The sequence below is a fragment of the Acanthopagrus latus genome, chromosome 17, assembly GCF_904848185.1.
Source record: "Acanthopagrus latus isolate v.2019 chromosome 17, fAcaLat1.1, whole genome shotgun sequence".
NCBI classification, from domain to species: domain Eukaryota; kingdom Metazoa; phylum Chordata; class Actinopteri; order Spariformes; family Sparidae; genus Acanthopagrus; species Acanthopagrus latus.
In genome coordinates, this window is record NC_051055.1 from 24,515,896 (window position 1) to 24,537,965 (window position 22,070).

General features: G+C 43.1%; 1 protein-coding gene across 8 annotated transcripts; it reads left to right on the forward strand.

Moving 5' to 3' along the window:
- Positions 1–7,983: 7,983 nt before the first annotated feature.
- On the forward strand, positions 7,984–21,948 carry LOC119005467 (free fatty acid receptor 2-like). Of its 8 annotated transcripts, XR_005070516.1 has the most exons (5): positions 7,984–8,179; positions 8,377–8,515; positions 8,695–8,807; positions 9,073–9,172; positions 13,812–14,706. XR_005070516.1 is itself a non-coding variant. In XM_037073088.1 (4 exons), exon 4 carries the CDS (start codon positions 19,318–19,320, stop codon positions 20,338–20,340), a length of 1,023 nt encoding a protein of 340 aa, XP_036928983.1. In that variant the 5' UTR covers positions 8,077–8,179; positions 8,377–8,515; positions 8,695–8,807; positions 19,087–19,317; the 3' UTR covers positions 20,341–21,948. The 8 variants fall into 8 exon arrangements, 5 of the variants coding, with proteins under 5 accessions (XP_036928983.1, XP_036928985.1, XP_036928987.1 ...); XR_005070517.1 differs by lacking the exon at positions 9,073–9,172; XR_005070515.1 differs by lacking the exon at positions 13,812–14,706 and having other exon boundaries at positions 7,985–8,179; positions 9,073–11,279.
- The last annotated feature ends 122 nt before the right edge of the window (positions 21,949–22,070 follow it).

Here is a 22,070-nt window from a genome sequence, read left to right on the forward strand (position 1 = left end):
GTTTGCTTGGAACTGGGGTGAAGCCCACTGAGCGAAAATGAAAAGAACTTTTTAAATCCGGCACATTGTTTGTCTTATTTCCATCACAGTGGAAGTCACTTGTCTAGTCTATTCACAGCAGAATGCACAATCATGACTTACTTTGCCTCCTTTTTCAAAAGCGAACGCATTCTTCCAAACATAAGAATGTTTTGATTTTCAGTACAAAATACCTCCTCATGCCTGTTGACAGTAAGTCAGACAACAAAAGCACCTATTTATTCTGCCATTCCTCTGAATCACAGAGCTGTTTGCAGCATATTTCTGCTCGCTGTGTCTATAGTGCTAATTATGCATGGCGCCTGTGCACACAGAGCACCGTTGTTGATTCTCCTCAGAGGGAATCTGTTCCTTGGGCTTGGTTGTTGGAGATGCAGCGCGTGTGTTTGGATCACGGCTTCATCACTCTCCCAATCCCCTGCTCCCACTTGCACGTCACCTCAGATGAACAGTCCTGCTGCTCACTATTGGAGACACTTCACGGTAGTCTAGCACCGTAATGAGTGGAGATGGAGTGCGTTTGAGTACCTGGTACTAGAAAAGGTTACAGCGTTGCCTACGAGTTCCAGATGAAAGCTTTGATTTATGAAAAAAAGTTTGGAGCGGTTTTACAAATGCAGCACTTTGTGTATTATACTTCTCCCTGCTGTCTTTTGGAGTGAAGTGGGTTGTTTATGGCCTAAACAGCTGAAATTACAAGACACTCTGTAGTCTCGCAACACGCAACGCAGTAAACCCCCGAGCACTGATGTGGCCACCTTCCCCGGGCCAATTTGCATGTAAATCTGCTCGCGTTGTTTTAGTACACTGATTTACCGTGATTTACTGTGACTGCTGCAAGTAATTGTAATTGTTTACGCATCCCTTTGGAGGGCATAAATTAAAGGCAAACATAACTCAAGTGCAGTGTGTGCAAATAGGGCATTTTTTAGCACTGATGAATGCTCGTTTTGGTCTGTGTCAGGCTGCAGCAGAGAGCGCTTCCTGTCTCAAGTCTGTCGAGGGGCTGCTGTTGATCTCGCTCAGGAGACTGCAGTAGACTTGAGCAGGGAAAAACTTAATACCACAAGATGGCCAATACAATCCTAATCCACTTTTAATTTAAATTCAGTCTTGCTCAGCAGGCGCACATATTTTTGCAGATTTGATGACATTTTATAGTTTGAAATAACATAAGGCCCAGACGGGGTTCAGTCCAATTATCTACCATCTCCGAGTGAATAAAAATTCATGATGCCGCCTTTTTTGTGTGTGTGTGTGTGTTCGCTGCAGTGATGGTGATGTGTCTTCACCGCCAGAGAAAAGAAAGAGGTCAGGCATGATAGTCCTCATAAGTCCATATCACCGCTGAAATGAAGTGGTAAGTCCTCCGAGAACCATGTGTCCATCCCTGTCAGGGCGTCCTTGAGCAAGACACTGAACCTCTGCCTCTGTGCACTGACCCCCTTTAGTGAAATGTCACATGAATACGAGTCCCAGAGGAATATGAAATGAAACAAATTCATCATTAAACTTTGCACACCGGGGCGGCTGCAGAAAAACTCAATATTTTAAAGTGGCGGCATGACCCTGAATTTATCGCTCCGGTCTGTGCCACATTGAGTCAAAATGTCCTTGAGCAGGACAGCGAATCCCCCACAGTTCACTAACTGTAAATCGCTCTACATGGTGGTGTCTTAAAATGTAAATCATGCACCGAAAAACTGCACTGTGGCAGCCACGGACTCCATGCCTCATCATCCCACCAGGGGGAGCCATGTGAGAGGAGTGTAGAGGTTATCTATTGATCACTTTCCACCCTCTCTCTCCTCGAGGCCTTCGCCATCTGTGCGGCTTTGATGGTGAATGCCGAAATTAAAAAAACAAGCCATAGGCAAAGTTATTCTCGTCTGTAGTCCAGCACACACACACACACACACACACACACAAAAAGGCACAGGAAGGAAACACGGTCATGTGCAGCAACGAGGAAATCCTCAGTTGTCACCAGCTTGTTTTGTAGATGCTTAAAGGTGAAGTGCTGCCCTCAGGGATACATATCAAACACAATCACTTCAAAGAGTTCTGTGTTTTATCGTACTCTTTTGTTGATCCAACCGAGCATATCATGTTGCGTTTCGTATCACATCGCCACCATGCTTTCGCTTTCAAATAAAGACGGGCACTTTAACTGATGTTTCTCTGTAAAGTGAAACAGAAACAAACCTGAGAAGTCTCGGTAGAGATTTTGCATTATAAAGCTCTTTAAAGAGAGAGAGAGAGAGAGAAAAAAAAGATCTTTGATTTCCTTTGGGGCATGAAAATACAACAATGAAAAAATCAATTTGTCATAGATACTGTAGTTTAGATACACAATGCACTGCAGCGAAAGAAGGACTGAAAAACAAACAAACAAACTGCACCACCAGCACATATCTCACACCTCTCACACCCATAACACCCACAGGCTGGACGAAACAGAGGCTCACGGTTCACAAACTGAAGTCACAGACAGGAAGTGGCCGGATGACAACGCACATGACGTCTTCTGTTAGGAGTTCAAAGAATGAGCCGATGTCTTCGAAATGCAGATAGCTCTGCCTGTAATTAAGCCATGTGTTGCAGCGAAAAAAAAAATCCAAAGTCAGCAGAAGAAGAGAAAGATGATTGTACAAAACAGAGCAGATGCACGAGTCATTAAAAATATATGTGAGTGAGAAGAGAAATGGAAGCATCATAGTCAGAGGGAGGGTGCTTAACAGAATGGGATGCATGATGGTGGATTTCATATTGTATCTAATGCTTCTTGATCCAGTTTTACAGCTCTGTCCTTTACGTATTTTCAGGTTTATGACCTTAATGAAGGCTTAACACACGTTCAACATTTTGCGAGGAGTTTGTCACAAGATTCCCGTTAAAAAAACAAGTTGATGGACGTTACTCTTCTGGTAGATCTTCATTCAAAGCAAGATCACCAGCAACTTGGACAATGACTGATTGTAATTGCTAAAATGTAGTGTGCTGGTGCAAAGTGAGTGAAAAAGTCACAGCCGGTGGTCGAACCCGACCAAGTGAAGCTGCAGCAGCAAAAATCCAGCCCGGCGCCCAGGAAATGTTAGCAGTCAATATTTCTGCGAATCAGCGACGTATCATTCAATCTGTACGTGTCAAAGGCTACTTATCACAATGACATGTCTTCAAAATGTGTCATATAATTTTCTCATCACATGGTTATTACACAACTGTTATTTCAGTAAGTGGTGGGGACAGTGGTCGAGTCAGAGGTGACAAGACTGCCAAGCATGTAAGAGCGAAACCACTGGATATCTTTGATGAGTGACTGGGGTGTTTCAACATTTGTAAGAGTGACATTTCTGGACGTCTTTCAGGAGACCTTGGAACAATCTTCTTCTGTGTACGTGGCAACACAGGGGCCATCTGTAGGCCCCATTCACGGCGACCAAAACAGATATTTTAAGCCGACATTGAACCTAATGAAACATAGAGGTTTAAATTTGTCTTTGGTTTTGCAAAAATGTACTTTGCCACCATTTATCCTGGTAAATGGGTTGCAAAAACCCCTGAGTGTACCCACTAGAAGAACAGCATGTTATATGAGAGCCAGAGGGGCATAAGTGACATTTTGGGTGAAATTTACTAATGTTCTGTGTTTCAAATGAATAACTCTCCACTGCAAAAAGGGCAAATGTGTATTCTGAACCAGTCCGGTGTTATTAATCAAAAACCAAAAGACCTAACTCTGAACTATGTGGTGCTAAATGGATTGAGGTGCAGTTGCGTATATAAAAAATACATATTTTTAAATAAATGTCATCATACAATGTCATCCGCATGTTTATGAGGTGCAAATATCAAAGTTTAAAATATGGGCAATTTTTTGTTTTGGCTTTCCTGACAAGTTGGTCAAATGTCACCGACACCCCGATAGTTCTGCAGACATCACAACAGGCCAGTGAACTGACCAACACACCTGAAAGTAGACAAGAGATCAAGATATCCCAACATACCAGCAGCGATCAGTGGATGAATCCAGTCGTGGGGAGTGCGGGACCGACAGCTCAGAGGAGTTTCGAGTTCACCCTGCAGATAAACTGTGGAAGAAGAAGAAGCTAAAGTGAGACTCGAGATCGCCTCTGACGGTGTCGCGGTGAGGTTTGGTCCTCTGAGCAGTCGGAAACTGATAAAACAAGCAGGCCGCTCTCTGTCCTACATGCCATGCCCGCAGTGAAGACCCACATACCTTTTATTATAAGGCTGTCAGCGGTTCTTTAAATACCCTGCAGGACACAGGCTACACTCTGCTGTTAGCTTGACTTGTACTGTATAACATTTCATCTACCCGCTTGACTGGTTGAGCAAACACAATCAAAAACAGTTCTTCATCCTAGGCCAGATGCCAGATTCAGGATACATTTGTAAAACCGTTCACTCTGTAGGTGTTTGTTAAGGCCTGACCAAAACAGAAAGAGCAGGGTTCCCTCTGATTTGCTTATCAGAGAGCCATGACAGAGATATAGTGTATGTGCTGAAGGCAGGGTGTTTTACAGCTGAACTGCTGTATAACTGCATCAATATCTACACAGCTGCAGCTGCTGATACGCCGCTCCACAACTCCCGTGCTGCAGAGCATTGTAAAACCACGGAGTCTGCTGAACAATAATAAGGCCACTGTTTCTAAATTGCCTCATGCGCACTCGCTGCACTGTGTACAGTATGTCAGCCATCATCCATGCCAACACATTAATCAGTAACCTGTTATCAGCTGATAGTCTGGGTCAGCCTCCTGTTTACATCCCAGCATTCTCATTAAGTGCAGTCTGTGGCCCCCGTGTGTGTGGCTGTGTGTTATTTGATATGGATGTGTTGCCCTACTTATTGGGGGCTCGGCAGCTCAGCCTGACTACTTGTAAAAAATTCTAAATATATCTCTTACGCCCAGGAGGAGCCGAGAATGGATTTGAATGACGGTTTTGTCAACCGTTATGAATTTATCTCGATCTCAGCAACTCATTAAACGTTTCAGATTGCAGTGTAAACTCCAGTCACATTTGTTTACATTGTCAGAGTTACAGTCTAAGAAGAACTGTAGGGTTTGGAAACAATGATTTAAAATATATATATTGTAATTTTTTAATGTCTAATATTATATTCTCTCAAATATACACAAACCTAATTTTCACCTTCTTTTTTTTTTTTTTTTCCATGTATAAGCACTATAAACACTTAAAGATCATGACTGAAAAGGAATGTTGAATTGATGTTTCCAATCATATACCATGTGGTTAAACTAAGCAGAAAAATTGTCAGTTCATTAAGAACATTTATTAATGAAGTATCTGTTTATGTATCCGACTAATTCAGCTGCATGGAGGCCAGTTTTGAAAATGTTTTTAAAAAGCTTTGAACCCAACTGTCAATGATTTCAGCATCAACAGAAGGTTTAAAAAGTTTTACACATTATAGTGTGTTTATAAAGCATTTATTTAAAATGCTTTTAAATCACACCTGTACAGATGAGCATAATGTATTTTCAATTTCAATCTCACTTTTTAATCTTACTCTTTTATATTTTATCTCTGGTTTATATTTCTTGTTTACTGCTCTCTGCACCTGTACTGCATCTGAGTTTATTACATTTTATGTGCTTACTTTGTCTTCCTTGTACTGTATGCTATTATATTCTGCGAGGCACCTTGTAACTTTGGTTTTCAAAGTTTATTATTGTGATTTGGCCCACCAGATGTTTCTAGTGAAAACAAATACAAATTGATTTATAACACGATGACCGAAATTGCTTTAAATGCACTTTAGATATGCAGATTGTTCTTTATGTGTCAAAACGATCCTAGTACCATTGTGCACCTTAACAGTACAATAGGTATTTGCTTTTGGGCCCTGATCCACCATCACGTTTTCCTTTTGGCCTTCCAAGCGAATCAGTTTGGCCAATCGAGCGTGCAGAATCTGCGGCCGCTCGTCGGCAAGCAATTGGCTGTTCAGATAAGCAGATCAGTGCAGGAGAAAGTGAGAGCCTGTCGCCATCGTATCCTTGATTTCACACATTTAGCACAGTTTCTCCTTAATTCGTCTCCTCTGCCTGTCTGCCGGTGCCATTTGCAACTTTCATCAGACATACTCTCCATTAGATGAGCCTATATTAGTGAGAGTGTTGTCAAAAAGAAACAGTTTGATGAAAACAATGGATTGTGTGTATCCGTAGAGTGGTATTTCCTGTCATGCAGGCGCAGAGCGAACAAACCTGACCGCCGGCTGCAGACTTTGTGGTTTGTTCAGGCGCAGCTTTTTGGCTGAGACACGGGAGATGTGAGGAACTGCAACAGTTTGCCTTCATCGCAGCTGGTTCTCTGATGTCAGTGTGGTGTGTCAGGGCCTTAAGTGTTTGTATGCTGCTAATAAAAGTTGAATAAGGTCACTATGAAGTCTTGAAAACTTGATATACTGCACATCTAAGGGCCTGAAACCGCCTGTACTGGATGTTTCTTCAAGGCTGCTTGTAGGATGGTGGAAGAGCTTGAACCCCCCGCTGCTCCTACACCTCTCCGACGGAGGCGCTCACATTCTAATGTCTAACATTCACACCAGCTCCACCCACACAGTCACAGTGCCGACTGTGCAGAGGTGAGAAAGTAGCTCTCTTTTGATAGTCTTTTTTTTTTTTTTTTTAATGTCAACAAGCGAATGCAACACAATGAAAGCCCTCCAGGAGAGACAGTCTAAAGCTGTGTGCTGTTCTTTCTCCACAGACACAATATAATAAATGATATCATGACTCTCCTCTCTCTGTGACAGCAGGGTTTTTTTTTTTTTTTCACTCCTCATAGATCTGTGAACAAGAGGTCACGATAAGAAAGTCTGACCCTCGGAGAGAGCAAACATCTGCAAGGGGACACTGCTGCTGTTCAGGGGTACGTTAAAGTTCTGAGTCATCTACAAACGTCTCTTTAGTCTGTACTAACCTGTGAAAGGAATTTGTAATTGCTTCTGGATTGATCAGAAACAATATATAACTGATCAATATTAGTTGAAGACCGTTTGAGCACCGACAAGTTCCTGTTTATTTTTTTACTCTCTGTTGTAAAATGTGGCCCACAGACCGTTTGAGTATCTCTGCCCTCCAAAATGCCACTGCTCCGCCACGTGACCGCGTATTTAACATGCCTTTGGGGGAGTAAACGGTGACATTTACACTTTTTTATTTTTTATTTTGGTAGGATTCACTCATATAGAAATTGCTCACTATCATATATTTTTGAACAGCTTTTGATAAGGACAGTATTTTCTGAGGGGACGTTGAAGGTCTTTAGGAAATGACATTTCTGCTGACCTATAAAAGGTGCTGTTTGTCCTATCAGCCTGTAATGTGCCTTCGCACAGGGAGCTGAGTAAGCGAAGCCTGAAACACTGTAATGTACATTATTTTTTATTCATCTTTTCATTCTGCGGAGGCAGGTTTGATAGCTTGTATAAAGAAACCCTAAAAGCCTGACTTTTTACAAGGGACTATAGTGTATAATGTGTGTATGGAATCAATTATTAATGCATTTTCACTTGTCAATACTAATATTTCCATATGAATGCTTTGACTTAGGAGTAATCAGTGCAGCTATTCAAAGCTTCAAAGCTTCTCTGATCTTTGATTTGAGACCAGAAACATACAAGTGTCAGGGTCGAACGTGAACACATCATTTTCTGGTAGTTATGACAAATTAGGTTATTTCTCATGAGAGATTTCTGTATTTTTTGCCCCATTTTTGTTTCTGTCTGTGCTCTTCTCACCATTGTGAGGTGGGTGGGGCTTAGCTGGGTATGATGTGATAGTTGTAGTTTAGATACATTTACACATGTGATTGGGTCGCCAACACTGTCAGTCAAACCAGATGAAAACACAGCTACACAGCCCAGGTGAGGGAGATTAGCCAAGTTGTTGAGTGTTTCTAATTAAAATCAATAGCTATTCAATTGCATTCAATTAATTGTTGTAAATTACCTCCCTGTGTAGTCGTTCTCATTGTTACTGTTCCTGCAGTGGACTCGAACGGCCTTCACAGATGGGACGGGATGTACTATTGATATCCTTTATTATAATTTTCCCGGTTTTAACATCAACAAATAACTTGAGGTAAGGGTAACTCCTAAATAGTGTGAACATTTTGATATTGAACCTTTAAACCTTGGTTGGATTATGGCACACAGGAAGTGTGTCTGCCATTGCGCAACCAAAGCAGAGAGAATTTCTCTTTCTGTTTTGGTTGCACAACGGCAATGGTTTTGTCCAGTGGAACAAGTGGAATAACTGTGAAAACTGCACTTCAAAAGAAGCACGCTGATGGAGGAGGCAAAGCAGGCGAAGAGGGGCAGTGATAGAAAACCGAGGTAAAACAAGAGTGATGGGACGGTCTGTTCACCCTGGCAGGACTTGAGACGGTTCAAAACCAGCATTCCTTCTACGAGATCAGTAAGTAACAAAACCTGCTGACTTCTTAACGGGGTGTTTCACTCTGCCCTTTGTCAGAGCACTGAGCTCAAGGCAACTATCTAGCTAGAACAACACTGAGACACACATTAAACTGCCGTCCATTTTATTCCTCTTGAATATATTTTTGAAAGTGTTTCATCTCTAAATTCGCTCTCCAGAAATGGCCACGCCGCCCACTTGCTCAGCAATGAATCACAGCCCACAGATGGTCCAGATCTGCGCGCCAGAACAGAGGCTACATCTGGCATTGGCCGTGACAACTCAGCCAACTGTACGTAAGAAGACCAAATGCTCTTTTACTCCACCATCTGATTTATTAGATGACAGAGATGGCGAAAGTACGCCCATTCTTCACTCACATAGAAGTACTGATTCAACTTGATGATGGGTCGAAATCGGACTTGTTGTAATTGGCCTGTGATGGCCATGTAGAAAAGTACAAAAATGTACAATAGAGGGAGGAAAAGTAAATATTCAAGTAAAGTACAGATACCTGAAAAATGGTCCACATTGATGTACATCTGAATGTGCTGCAGGGCTCACGACTCACAGCAGGTCGACGCCTTCTAATAACAGCAGCGACGATCCTTCGCCCCCTCTCCTCGGCAGCATATCGCACCGCGTGCCCACACTCAGGTGATCAAAGTGGAAGATTAAAGCAGTGTGAGTGGGTCACAGTGCGGATCCATCACAGGTTCTCTCCTACCAGCTGTCCCGTCGTCGACCTGAGGTTTGGCTTCAGAGGAAGAGATGTTTGATGTGCTGAGCAATCAATTTATCTCATATTCTCGCTCACACCTCTGCAGAATGGTTTACAGCTTATATCTGTCTGTCAGGTCTGGCTCAACAGATGGCCAGAGTGAGGCCAGGTGTAGTTGTAGAGTTTGCTGAGAATCTAGCGATTATTAGAGCTATTTCACAGAGGAGGGTTGGTGTCGGGCCATCAGCGGCTAACTTCCTCGACTAAACGCTCCCAAATTGTGGTCATTAAAATTTCACCTGAACGCCGAAAGCCCGGTTGTTTTCTTGCCATCGCGCTGCTAAAGATATTAAAGAGGTGTATTTTGTGCATCTATAGAGCAATTTTACCCTCTAATCAGAAGAGTCGTGACTTTCAAGTTTCATCGACCTCTCGGTATGAGTGCGATGCTGCCGTCTCGCGGCTCTGGTCCAGTCGGGGGCTCCTTTTATCTCGCCAATCACCCCACTGTTTGACAAAACCATTGATTCAACTCTCTTTTACTCCCATAATGAGATGCATTTCAAGTACTGTGCTTTTTGATCTTTCAAGACATTTATATCTCCGCGATCCGAGCCCGTGGTTTGAGGATCAGCAGCCTTAAAACATCTAGGCTTCTCCATCAGTTCAGTTCAGTGTATTTTTCAGTCTCTGCACTTGTACTGATGAATGATAAAAACTAAACTCTCTTTATCGGCTCTGGACTGACTAAAAGCATTTTCCGTTCAAGACCTTGAATCGTGGCTGATTAAGTGAGACGGGTTTTTGTGTGAAAGCCGCGACTGGAAATATTAGTAATCAAGGATCTAATTGTACTGTAAATAAAAAACAGACAAACAATAGAGGCCGGTTTTCAAACAAAAGGTGTAATAATAGATCGGCGGGTGCCGAGCAAAGTTCAGTGAGCCCTGTAAACAATCAACAAGCAGTCTCCTTTCCTGCATATTCATCATTTTCAGGCTCTTAGTCAACGGGCGGATGACGCGCGAGCATTATTACCCAGGAACCTCAAACATTAGCGGCGTGCGCGTCCGTGATCTCTGACCACTTTTCCGAACACATCCATACATCCAGCAGCCGCGGTATCAGCTTTGCTTTTACAACCACTTTGTGAGATCCCGGCAACGGCGCATAACCCAATAAACGCCCACGATGTGTATTCATTGTACAGGTGTGTGACTTGGCCTCATTCCCAGTCCTGAGAGAAGTTTGAAAAATGTGCACATTGATCACGAGCTTACAAAGTTACACGGAAAACGACTCTTGGTTTCTGTGTTTACAAGACTGACACAAAGCGGGGTATCACCACATGTTGTTGGCTGAAATATTAATTGCGCATGTTGGCAATGAGAGAGAACTGCACAGCTCTTTGAAATGGGACTACGGGAAAGTTTCCCTTTTGGTACGCCTCTATAAAAGGAATTGATGTGATCATTATAAAGCTGATTAGTCGAAATGGGCGGGGAGCCAAGGGGCTGAAAATCTATTTTGCCTCCGGGGCTTTCACACTGTCGTCTATTTTTCCTCACAGATTTCTGTCCTCCAACAGTTGTTCCTTGGACTTAGGTCACACTTGATAAGGCTCGCAGCCAAATGTAAAAGATTATCTCTTCGACATAGCGGGCTTTATTTTATGAATGTGTCACTGGGAAATAAAATGAGTCCGGGTATGTTGGATGCAAAGTCACTCTTCAAATAGCAATATGGTGGCTTAGCAGGCACTGAACTCTTCTGTCGGGACGGGAGAATTATGTTGTTATTTTTTTTCTCCTTTGCCGAAAATATAAGGAAGCTTATAGGTTCATGCTCTGGGTATTAACAGAGGGATTAGCGTGGAGGCTTCCGGGACGCTCGAGTCCATGAAGCACGGATCCGAAATCTCCCCATTGTTGGGATATCTACTTGATTTAACGCAATTAACTATTTATTCCCAATGCGCTGAGGTCTTACAAAGGAAAAGATGGGAGCAGATTTCAGTGGCAATCATTCTCAATCATGTGTCGCGCCTCACCTGTTGTGGCCCGTGTGAGACAGCGGCTCCTCTCCTCTGTTCCAGACCAAAACAAATTTGCTGATAAGATGAGTCTGCCGCCGCAAGATGCTGGACAGATAAAGTGTGAAATTGGACAAATTAGCTGCACGAGCTAGCGAGCCTGGCTCTGTCTACCATGGAGTACGATAGTGTGGCTAATGTACAGCTGATTGTCAACAACATACTGTAATTGATACAGACCATTAGGCTCCAGATCAATGAAATGCAAGTGCTGTTCGTAAGTATAACTCTGCTGCACTTTGCACTTCACTTTAGATTTTCCATTATGTGCTGCTTCATAGTTCTACTCCACAACAATGCAGCATGAAACTTTACATTTAAGGTTTAGTAATTTTAAATATAACAATGCACTGACAATGACTATACCAGTGGTCAAAACTATTATTTTGATAAAGCCACTATGATCGGTAAAAACAGCAATTTCTAGTTGATAACTTGTCCTAAAGAAGAGACAAAGGGCCTGTAATAAGTAGACACTGCGATGCTGCTGGTTGCCTGAGTTGGTTCAACCTGCAAACCTTTTAAGTACCGATGAGAGAGCCACTGTAGTCACATTCAGTCATTGTATCCGTCTCCAGTTTCCAGCATTGTTAGGAACAACTATGGGGGACGACATCAACTCTCTGTAAGTGTTGCTCCAAACATGACCGGTCCAAAGAAAACTGTTGCGCCATTTTGGGTCCATGGTAAAAATCTGGTGCTTAGTCTCTTGTTGACAAATAAGAACAAGGGACACTGGCTCAGGCTTTTTAAAATGGCAATCATAAGCGGTTGTAAGTTGGTCCTCCGCTTGGCTTGGCTCCGCCATTGTCCTCCACCAGCACATTGCTGGTGCCGCTCTGGAACCAGTTCTCCTGACCGAGATCCAGTTCTTTGGCTGTCAAAATCCAAAGAAGTGGTTCCAGAGAAGGCGCTGGCTCCAAACCTGCACATGAACCGCTTTGGTCGAACAAAGGAGTAACAGAGGGTTTTTCAATTGTTTCAACTGTTCGAGTCCCAAAAAGGCAAAGATTATTAGAAATGTGTGAGAGAATTTTGTTTAGCATAACTTATTTTTTCCTGTGTCTCCTCTCCCATTAATCATTTCATGATCCCTCAGATTAATCTTGCGATCCTTTGGGGCGGGCCCGACCCCTAGGAAGCACTGAATTAAACTACCTTACTGTAGAGTAGTTAAAATTAGCTCCAGCTCGAGCAGCTGCAACAATAAAACACAGCTCAGTACTAAGAGTCTAACAATATATCCAGTAAAAGCCGTTTTTTCTGCAGAATGACTGGTCTAAGAATTACACGTTGGAGTATATTTCACTAATAATAGTATTTAAACGTTATACTGGAACTCCTACTCAAGTAAAGGGGCTTGAGTGCTTCTTCTGATGGATGATAATGTCTCTCAGTACAGCAGCAGAACCGCAGATGATGAGAAAATGGAAGGTCCAGTGTCGGGTTTCTTCAGACGTGTACGCAGTTGCACTTTTTTTTTTAAGTTCCTTCCTCTTTCTCATAAGACCTCAGGCAGCCACGCTTTTTTTATTTGTATTTACCTCATTTACAATAAATCAAGAAGAGGAAGTACGCAGTCACGTCCACTTAGTCTCACACTCGATCATCTCCAGCCTCCTCTCCCCCCCCTTGTATCTGGTCTTTATAGTGCTTTTGACCACATTCAGAGCAGCTCTCGTCTACGCTGCCTGTGTTTGTGCACTCGAACAACACAAGCACTGTGACACTTTGCTCATAACAGCCATGTCAATTGAACTTCAAAGTAGCCTTTCCCAGCAAGCACAAGGACACGCTGACGGACGGCCGGCTTATTTTCCAGAGTAATATCACGCTACGGTACACCGCTTGGATTCTGAAGGCCACTTATTGTCATATTCTTTTAATTAACGATATTAGTTTGTTATTAATTAATACGAGAACAATTTGCTGTTTCCCACACATTTTATTTTTGATGAAATATTCACAAAACTCCCCCACGGGAAGCTAGAAAGATTCCTTTTAAAATACCCACTAATGTAATTCGTTTATAGTTTAGCGGCCCCATTAAGCATTATTGCCCACCCTCTCTATTTAGCCTCTGGGATTCTTAACAGGAATCAGTGAGAGCAATAAACTGCATCTATTTTGGTAAAGTAAAATATTAATCTACAAAAATGTAAAACTGAAGGAGAGAGAGAGAAAAAAAATCGGTAATGTTCTAATGGATTGTCTCGATGAGGAGAGAGAAACCCGCATAAATTTGTTTCTGATATTCGGGGGACCTGATACGCCGGCGCGCTAATAAATCTTGCTCCTCGCTTGTGTACTGTATAATTCTGTTTCCTGCTGCTTCAGTGACCACACACGCCGCCGCCGCCGCTCTGGAGGCTTTTCTCCGTGCAACAACACGGTGCATCTGAGCCGTGTCCTTGTTCTGTTTTGTACGCTCTTACACAAATATCATCCTGTTGCATCAGCTTTTGTCTGACTTCAATTCGCAGTGTCCCAAAAAACTGAAAAGCACCGCAGGGTCGTGGTTTCTGCTGCTGCCGCTCAAGACCTGTTTTCACACCACTCAACCACCTGTCTGACGCTGCTGGGAAAATCCCTGTTTGCTAACACATGCCTGCAACACCTGATCAGGACCTGCATCGTAACACATCAGGAATGAAAGAATCCGATGTGTTGGACGTCACATCTCGAACCTCTGTCATTCGTAAAAGCCCTCCCCTGTTTAATGCTGTGACGGTGCTATTGTTTTGATGGGTTTCAGTGCAAAAAAACAATTTTATGCTTTAAAAAAAAAAACAGTTTCCAGAAAATGTGGAAAAGAGCAGCAGCCTCTGGTGTTACAGTTTGAACTGTTGTTAACCTTCCTTCCCCCAGCAACAGCGCCGTGCTTTGAAGCCAATTGACATGGCGGCCAGACCGTGTAATTCAATGTCACGTGACGCCCACTGGCCCCCCCAAAAATAAGACTTTTTCATAAGCTTACACTGTAAAAGAAGTGGCTGTCAAAATCCCAGCAAAATGGCCAAAATTTCATTTTCAGAATTTGATCAGTTCCGTCTGACAACATTTGAGATTGAAATTGTTTTGTTCTCACATCTCAAGTTAAAGGAGTGCTAAACCTGCAGGCCGCTTCAGTCGAACTTTTCAGGCTGAGCAGCTTTATAACCGGCGCTCCACTGCTGATGCTGTGTCCAGATTTCCCTTATCGGATCCATCCATTGTTTTGTCATTTCACTATAATAAAATGGCGTTTGGGGAGGATCTGCTGTTACTGCGTCCTTCTTCCTGAGCAACATGGCCTCGCTCCCGACTCGTCAAACGCGGCAGCTTGTGTGCAGCCTGTGATGTCTTTCTTACCCCTCTGGCATTAAGGGCTCTCTGCCAGGTTAGCAATAACAAATATGCAATGTCTGGTTGTTGACAAACATTTAGCATATGATGACTTTCCGACTGTCGTCATTATCAGACCCGCTCTACTGACTGACTCCTGCTGTATGTTCCTGGAGTTAGCTCTTCTCTTACTGCTTTAATTTAAGCTCACCTGCCTCTTGAACAGAATACATCAGCTTGTTTAAATCAATACTTTTCTACCTTTTGGCCATTTTACAAATTTGATGTCAAACCTTCCTGTAGCCTCCTTGTAAAAAAAAAATCTGATAACAATACAACAATAGTTTTAAGAGGCCTTTACCCTCCAGTTGTGTGACTATTGTGTATATCTCCTTGTCGATACATTCTTCTTATGTTATAATGATCTTTTCAGTTTAAACTGTTTGAGTTGATCTACTGAATGTTGTGAAATGGTTGTAGATTTTAGGTGTTACACACCAAAACCACTTGGTTAAGTTTAGGAAAAGACTGGTTTGTCTTAAAATAAGAACTTAAGTTCACCTTTGGATGTGGACTTTACTCACTCTCTTTACTGCTACACACCACAGCCCAGTCTGAAGCACTGGGCCGCTGACTAAGCTGTGTCATATGCGATGCGTTGGAAGTGAGGACAGTCTGCTTTCACTCCTCCTCAGGGTGGTAATCATTACTCTGAACAATGAGGTCATGTGGGGGATTTTTAGCAGCCTGGGGGACTGTTGTATATATTCTATAATTAAAAATATTTGGTGGATATTCCCTATTTATCTTTCACTACTTTTACATTTACGCATTTAGCGGACGCTTTTGTCCAAAGTGACTTACAGTAGTTCATACACTGATGGTCAGTGTGTATCAGTGTGGTAATTTGTTGAGGGGACCTCATTTCTAAAATCCTGGCTACAGCCTTACTCCACCTCTTCCTTCTTCCCTGTGTTACACCGACAATAATTCCTGCAGTTAAACCTATTAACTAAATGGGGAAAAAGCTCAGCGATCCGACCTTACATGCCTTACATTACACATTCAGCCCCATGGAAACGACTCTCCTTTGGCAGTGGAGACAACTTTAATAGACTAATGTGAAAAATAATATTCTGCCTCTGATATCATTTTTCAGAAGATAAGAAAAAAAAGTAAAATATGGAATGTGAAAAAGTGCAAAATCGGGACCCTGTCTGTGTTTCCTCCTTGATTTGCTCTTCTGTCTCGCGCCAAGAGGGGGAACTTGTCTCCAGCTAATTACTGAAGCGGGTTGTCCTGCGGTGATGAAATATCAGCGAGCGCTACAGTGAAGTTTGTGCTCAAACAGCATCTTAGAAAACCGCCTGATGTCATTCCGCAGAAAACAAGTTGTCACAGTGGAACAAACCAGCTTGCATAAAACATTGTGAGCGTTGATGGTTTTCAGATGGGAGCAGATGTCTGAAAGTCAGACACTTTTCTCTGCCTGTGTCTCGGGTGTGGAGGGGTGGGGGAAGTTAAAAGGAGGTTTTTCGAACAAGATCAATAGGTGGGGTAGGAGGCGACGGACTGACAAAAGTGCAATAAGGAGCAAAGTCAGACAGAAACTCACACATTAGAATCAAGTGTTTAAAGACCGAGCTCGACCGAAAGTGTCTCAGAGTGATTTACATACATTAAGCAACATCAAAAGGATTCTTTCTACACCTCTGAGTCAATATTACTTCAAAAGCTCTTTTCTATCACTTCATGAAATTAAGCGCCAGCACCTTCACCTGTTTCACCTGAAACTTGACCCTGCTGTAGTGATATGACGAGGTAAATACAAAAGAGAGCACCAATACCTTTTTGCTGTAGACAGAAATAAATGACCCTAGACTCAACTTCCACTTAAAAGTTAAAGACGTGTCACTTAACTTGAGACGTGATGACTTGAATGTTTAATTGATGTCCACACACGCAGGAGTTAAAGCAATGTCGGTTGAATGTTGAGTCAGATCTCCCGGTGGTCACACAGTGTACTATGGCTCTGGGTTTGTTACAACCACCTAAAGCGTCAGTGTTTGTTTTTCTCTCCACAAAGCAGCACATTGCGGCATAGAGAGCCCTGAATGTGTTCATAGCAGGAACAGCAGAAGCAACCAAGTCCCTGGAAAATAATGATGGGAAAGTACATTAATGCAAATCAGGGTTATGTTGAAACTTTACTTTTCTTTATGTTGCAACTTAAGGTTTCTTTAAAGTTTCATTTTCACTTGTGATAGTGCTGTGTTTATGGTCTGGTTAGATTAAGGCACAAAGACACTCGGTCATGTTTAGGCCTTAAACGATCGCTCTGGTCGCCACAAACACACCTGGAGATGTCGTGAGGTCTCCAGCGATGAAATGTAACTAAGTACAGTTACTCAAAAGGATTCATTAGGTATTTGTGTTTGAGTTATTTCCATTTTTGGCTATTTGAAACTTCCACTTCACTAAATACTTTTTGCCTGACAACATTTATTTAATCATTTTAGTCACTAGTCACGTCAAAGTAATTGAAATTTAAAATTAAAAAATCACTGTTCACCTTTTATCCCGCTGAATTGGATCAGACGATAATCGGCTGATCTACAGAATAGCACATCATATATACATGCCTTTAAATACATGTATTATTTACTTTTACCTTTGATATTTAAGTACATTCAACATGAGACGCTTTAAGACTTTTACTCAAGTTTTATTTGTATGACTAACTTTCATTTCTACCCACAAAATCTTGACCTTTGGGTACTTTTCACAACACCGCGCACACCTTGTCTTTTTTTAAAAGACTGTATGCTGCAGTTCACAGTGACATGACACAGGACATGACTTGCTTTAACTAAAGATTCTCCACCCTTGACTTTCCCTGAAAAAAAACAACAAAAAACTGGGTCTTGCATTAGCCTTGGACCCAATGACCGGAGTCACATGTCCGGCTCCGGATATATAAAGAAGAAAGATGTCTCATCCATCCTCTCTGAATAAACCACACGTCATGATTTTTCTTTTTCTTTTTTTTTTTTTAAATCATGTTTGTGTGCAATAGCTAACAGAGGCCCTCTGTTTGGAAAAAACCCATAGAGCTGGCCCTGCTGCCCCCACCACTTGTCGTGAAAGGGAGGGACTGCTCCGACGACAGGTCATCTGCTTTGTGTCAAATGCCTTTTTTTCCTCTCCTCCTCGCTGATGTCACAGTGCAGGAGCAGTGTGCGCGGATAACTAAATATGATTTAATAACCTGCGATCAGACAGGCTCGCGGAGGCCGTGTGCACCGCTCATATTGCAAAAAGGCCAGTTGTTGCCACGGAAACTGTATTTGCAGAGCGTGGGAGATAAATTGCTGCAGTAGCTCCCTAATAATAATTTCTATTATCTGCGCTGGATGTTTAGATTATCATGTAAATAGGGGGACGTGCCGGGCGACAGTAGGTAGGAGCTGAAGGGCTGCTGAATAGAGGAGATCAAATAAACCAGTTGAGCAATCACCACATGTGGGTGTGCCGAGGAACACGCAGTGGAATAAGGTGAGCCACAATTTGCTTTTCAAAAACGTTCATATTTGAGGCTGGAGGGCTGACAGACCACAGCCCCACACAAAAGAGGAAGTCTGAAAGTCGTTTGGCACTTCTTTGGTTTCGTCACATTCCTTTGCAAGAAGAGTAACAAGAAAAACTTCCCCTGCTTTGTCACTGGACTGTCAGGACTATAAGAGCCGAACCTCTGTCACACATGTTCACTTTGATGTGATGCAGCTCATTACACTGAGGGTAAGAAAACTGGCTTTTTAATTTAATATCACAAATTCCTTTATCAATACTTACTCCTGTTATTTTATTTTTTTTTGTCAGAATCTACTAATTTACTTCAGTCTTTATTTTCTGTATTTATTTCACAAAAAGATGCAGGGGTAAGATGCAGACACATTGTTTTGGTGACAAAAGCCTGTTGTGAGGCTTCAAGAGACTCATTTCCTCGCTGTAGTTAAGTCATTATGTTTATGAGGGTCATCATTTTCCCAACATGTCCAGTATTTGTGCTTATACGGAGAACAGGGGCTGGAAGTTAATGATAAAAGCATCAATGTTCTGTATTTACGACGGGGGGAGGAAGCAATAACACAGTATTACGGTTTGTATATGAACCTGTGTGCCAGACCAAAACACTGGCTCCTCATTAAGAGATAATTCAGCTCCGCAATAAACTCTGAAGTAGGGATATAGAAAGAAATTAAGAGGGAATATAGAAAAAAAAGGGAGGGGAGTTTATCTCTGGCTTCTTGCGGCTTGTAGGCTAAAATTTAATGTGTAAAAAGTGTAACCGCCTTAAACCAAGAGTCAAACGGACACTAGGTCGACGCGCTGTGCCGTGCAGTGTGGTAATCTCTTTCCATTCTCTCTTATCAGCAGAGCTCAAAGCCCTCGAGGAAACGATGAGCGTCGGTTTATCGGTGGGGACAGGAAAACCACGCTGTCTCACCGGGTTTGTTCCAGGCCGCTGACCCAATAAGAAGACGTCGTCTCCTGCCTGACGGATCAAACCTCTCTGTGCTGCGGTGTATTCACTCCCTTTCAGAGTCAAGGACGTTACGTGAGACATCTCGATCTCTTGACTGACTGACTTCCACAGAGGCCACCATGCAGCAGTGCCACACCGGGCTGTGCCTGTCCGTCTACATCATCACCTTTGTCCTGGGCTTCCCGGCCAACATCCTGGCCTTCTACACGTTCTGCAGGAAAGTGAGGCAGAAATCGACACCGATCGACATCCTGCTCCTGAACCTGACCATCTCCGACCTCCTCTTTCTCCTCTTCCTGCCCTTCAAGATGCAGGAGGTGATGAACGGCATGGTCTGGGACATGCCCTATGCCCTCTGTCCACTGTCCGGGTTCATCTTCTACATGACCATCTACAACAGCACCTTCTTCCTCACCGCCGTCAGCGTGGAGCGCTACCTCGGCGTGGCCTTCCCCATCCAACACACCCTGAAGCGCCGACCTGTGTACGCAGTCGCCGCCAGCATCTTCTTCTGGATTTTCTCCTTCATCAACCTGAGCATCGTCTTCATTGTGCCCTTTATCGGCAATGAAGACCCTTCGACTCCAACCCCTAGCCACAATTCCTCCGCCAACTATGACACTGTCAAAAAACAGAGGGAAGTGTGTTACGAGAATTTCACTGAGGCCCAGCTGAACGTCCTCCTGCCTGTGCGTCTGGAGCTCTGCATTGTACTTTTCTGCATCCCTTTCCTCATTTGCAGCTACTGCTACATCAACTTCATCAGAATTCTGTCCAAGCTGCATCACATCGACCGGCGCCGGCGAATGAGGGCCATTGGCATGGCTTTGGGTACGCTGCTCGTGTTCGCTCTATGTTTCGGCCCCTATAACGTCTCGCACATTGTCGGCTTCATTACATGGAGAAGTCCCTACTGGAGAGACAAGGCCCTGCTCTGCAGCACCTTCAACGCCTGTCTGGACCCTCTTATTTTCTACCTCTCCTCCTCTGCCGTGAGAGGGACCGTGGGCAGCGTGATGGAAGGGGTTAAGAGTCGCCTACAAAGGTGCCTGTCCTGTCACGTGTTCCAGGCCTTGTGGGGGGGAAGTAACAAGACTGCGAAAGATAAGGAGCGCAAACAAGAGGAGACCAATACTATCTAAGCTGAGCGAGAGGAAACTGTGAGCAGCTGCCTTTACTCATTTGTTATATCTTCATTCCTGGAAGCAGGAAATTAACAGTGTGTTTATGTTTTTACACATAAGACTTACTGTAAACGGTGCAGCGTGACTTTGTTTGTCCCTCCGATGGAAACAAAGAGGAAAACCTCTGTCAGACTTAATGTGCACAGCCACGGCGACGGGCCTCTTTGTACTGTCACGTGCAAATGAAATATTCATACAGAACAGCAGGATTTCAGATCTTCATTAACGCAGCTGCAGGTGTTGCGCTGCGGCAGAAAGGACAACAGCATCAATATCTTAGCAACAGCTTCGGACGCCATCTTTGAGCAATAAGAGATAAAGCTTTGCTACCGGCATTTGTAACAACAGGATCGCTCGTTGTCACACATCGTGATAGGAAAAAAACAGAGAACTAGTGTGAAGTGTGAAAACGAGAAGGAAGCCGGAAGTGTGCTGAAATGTATTTGTGTCACAAAAAAAAAAACCAGATTGTATGCAGGTCACACACACAGGTTTCCGTGTCAGAATGTATTTGTGTGCCTATTTTGCACCCTCCTTCAGATCGTAGCTTACACAGTTTTGTATTTATATCATTTGATTAGAGGCCTTGTCGCTATGTGGTACTAAAGTTGTCAACATGTATGAAATTATGTACGAATGAATGTAATATATTGCCTGAAAGCTTTATGACAGGGGCTGTAATTATGAGTAAAAGAATCAATATTTTCATATGCAAATAATTTAAACATTTGTGTGCGTGTGTGTGTGTGTGTGTGTGTGTGTGGGGTGTTTATACATGTGTGAACGTTCATGAGAGAGGGAGACAAGGCAGCACCAGGCCACAGATGCTCTTCTTTCATAAACATGTCATATAATAACACGTTTATGTTGTTTACGATTGGGATTGTTTTGCATGGATGGCAGTCAGGTACGAGGAAATTGTGTGTGTGCGTGTGTGTGCACGCCTGTGTGTGTGTGGAAGAGGAGAGATAAGGACTAATTTGTTTTTGAAAGAGTGAGTGATGAGCGCCGCATGTAAATATCCGCTGTGCTACATGGATTCAGATGTGATCACCAGATCAGCGGTCATGTTGTGTGGAGACGTGGAGAAGTGGTTTCAAATAAAAAAAAAAAAAAAAAGAGGATTAAAAAGCGAGTCAAAGCAAGTTTATTGAGCAGAAAATGCCTGTTTATGACTAATATGGTTACACGTCACATTCATCACCCGGCTCCAAATTTATCGGTCATTTTTACTGGCAGCACTCGCGCTGTCGGCTGCGTGGGCAGCCCCCTAAATTTAAACCAAACTTCCTCCTAACACGTGTATCAAGATCTCGCCCCACACACACACACTGCACACATACTACACACTTAGACAATGCTATCGCACAAGCGAGTGCTGGCGTCGGGCTGTAATCCTGTTCTGTGAGGATTAGGCCCGCGCGGAGGTTGAGCTGATCACTGTATCAGTTTGACAGGTGGATCATGCATGAAGCATTCATCTTGACATGCAGACCTGAGTGAAATGACTAAGACGTGCGGTACTTCCAGCTACCGACACAAAGAGCAAATAAAAACAAAAACAAAAAGCAAGAAACAGAACAAACAAACACACGAGTCAGCATGCCGCAGAGATAACGAGTCACAGAGATAAACAGCTTCGATGTTGCAAAAGCAGATCGGGATTGCATCAATAATACAGAGCGAGA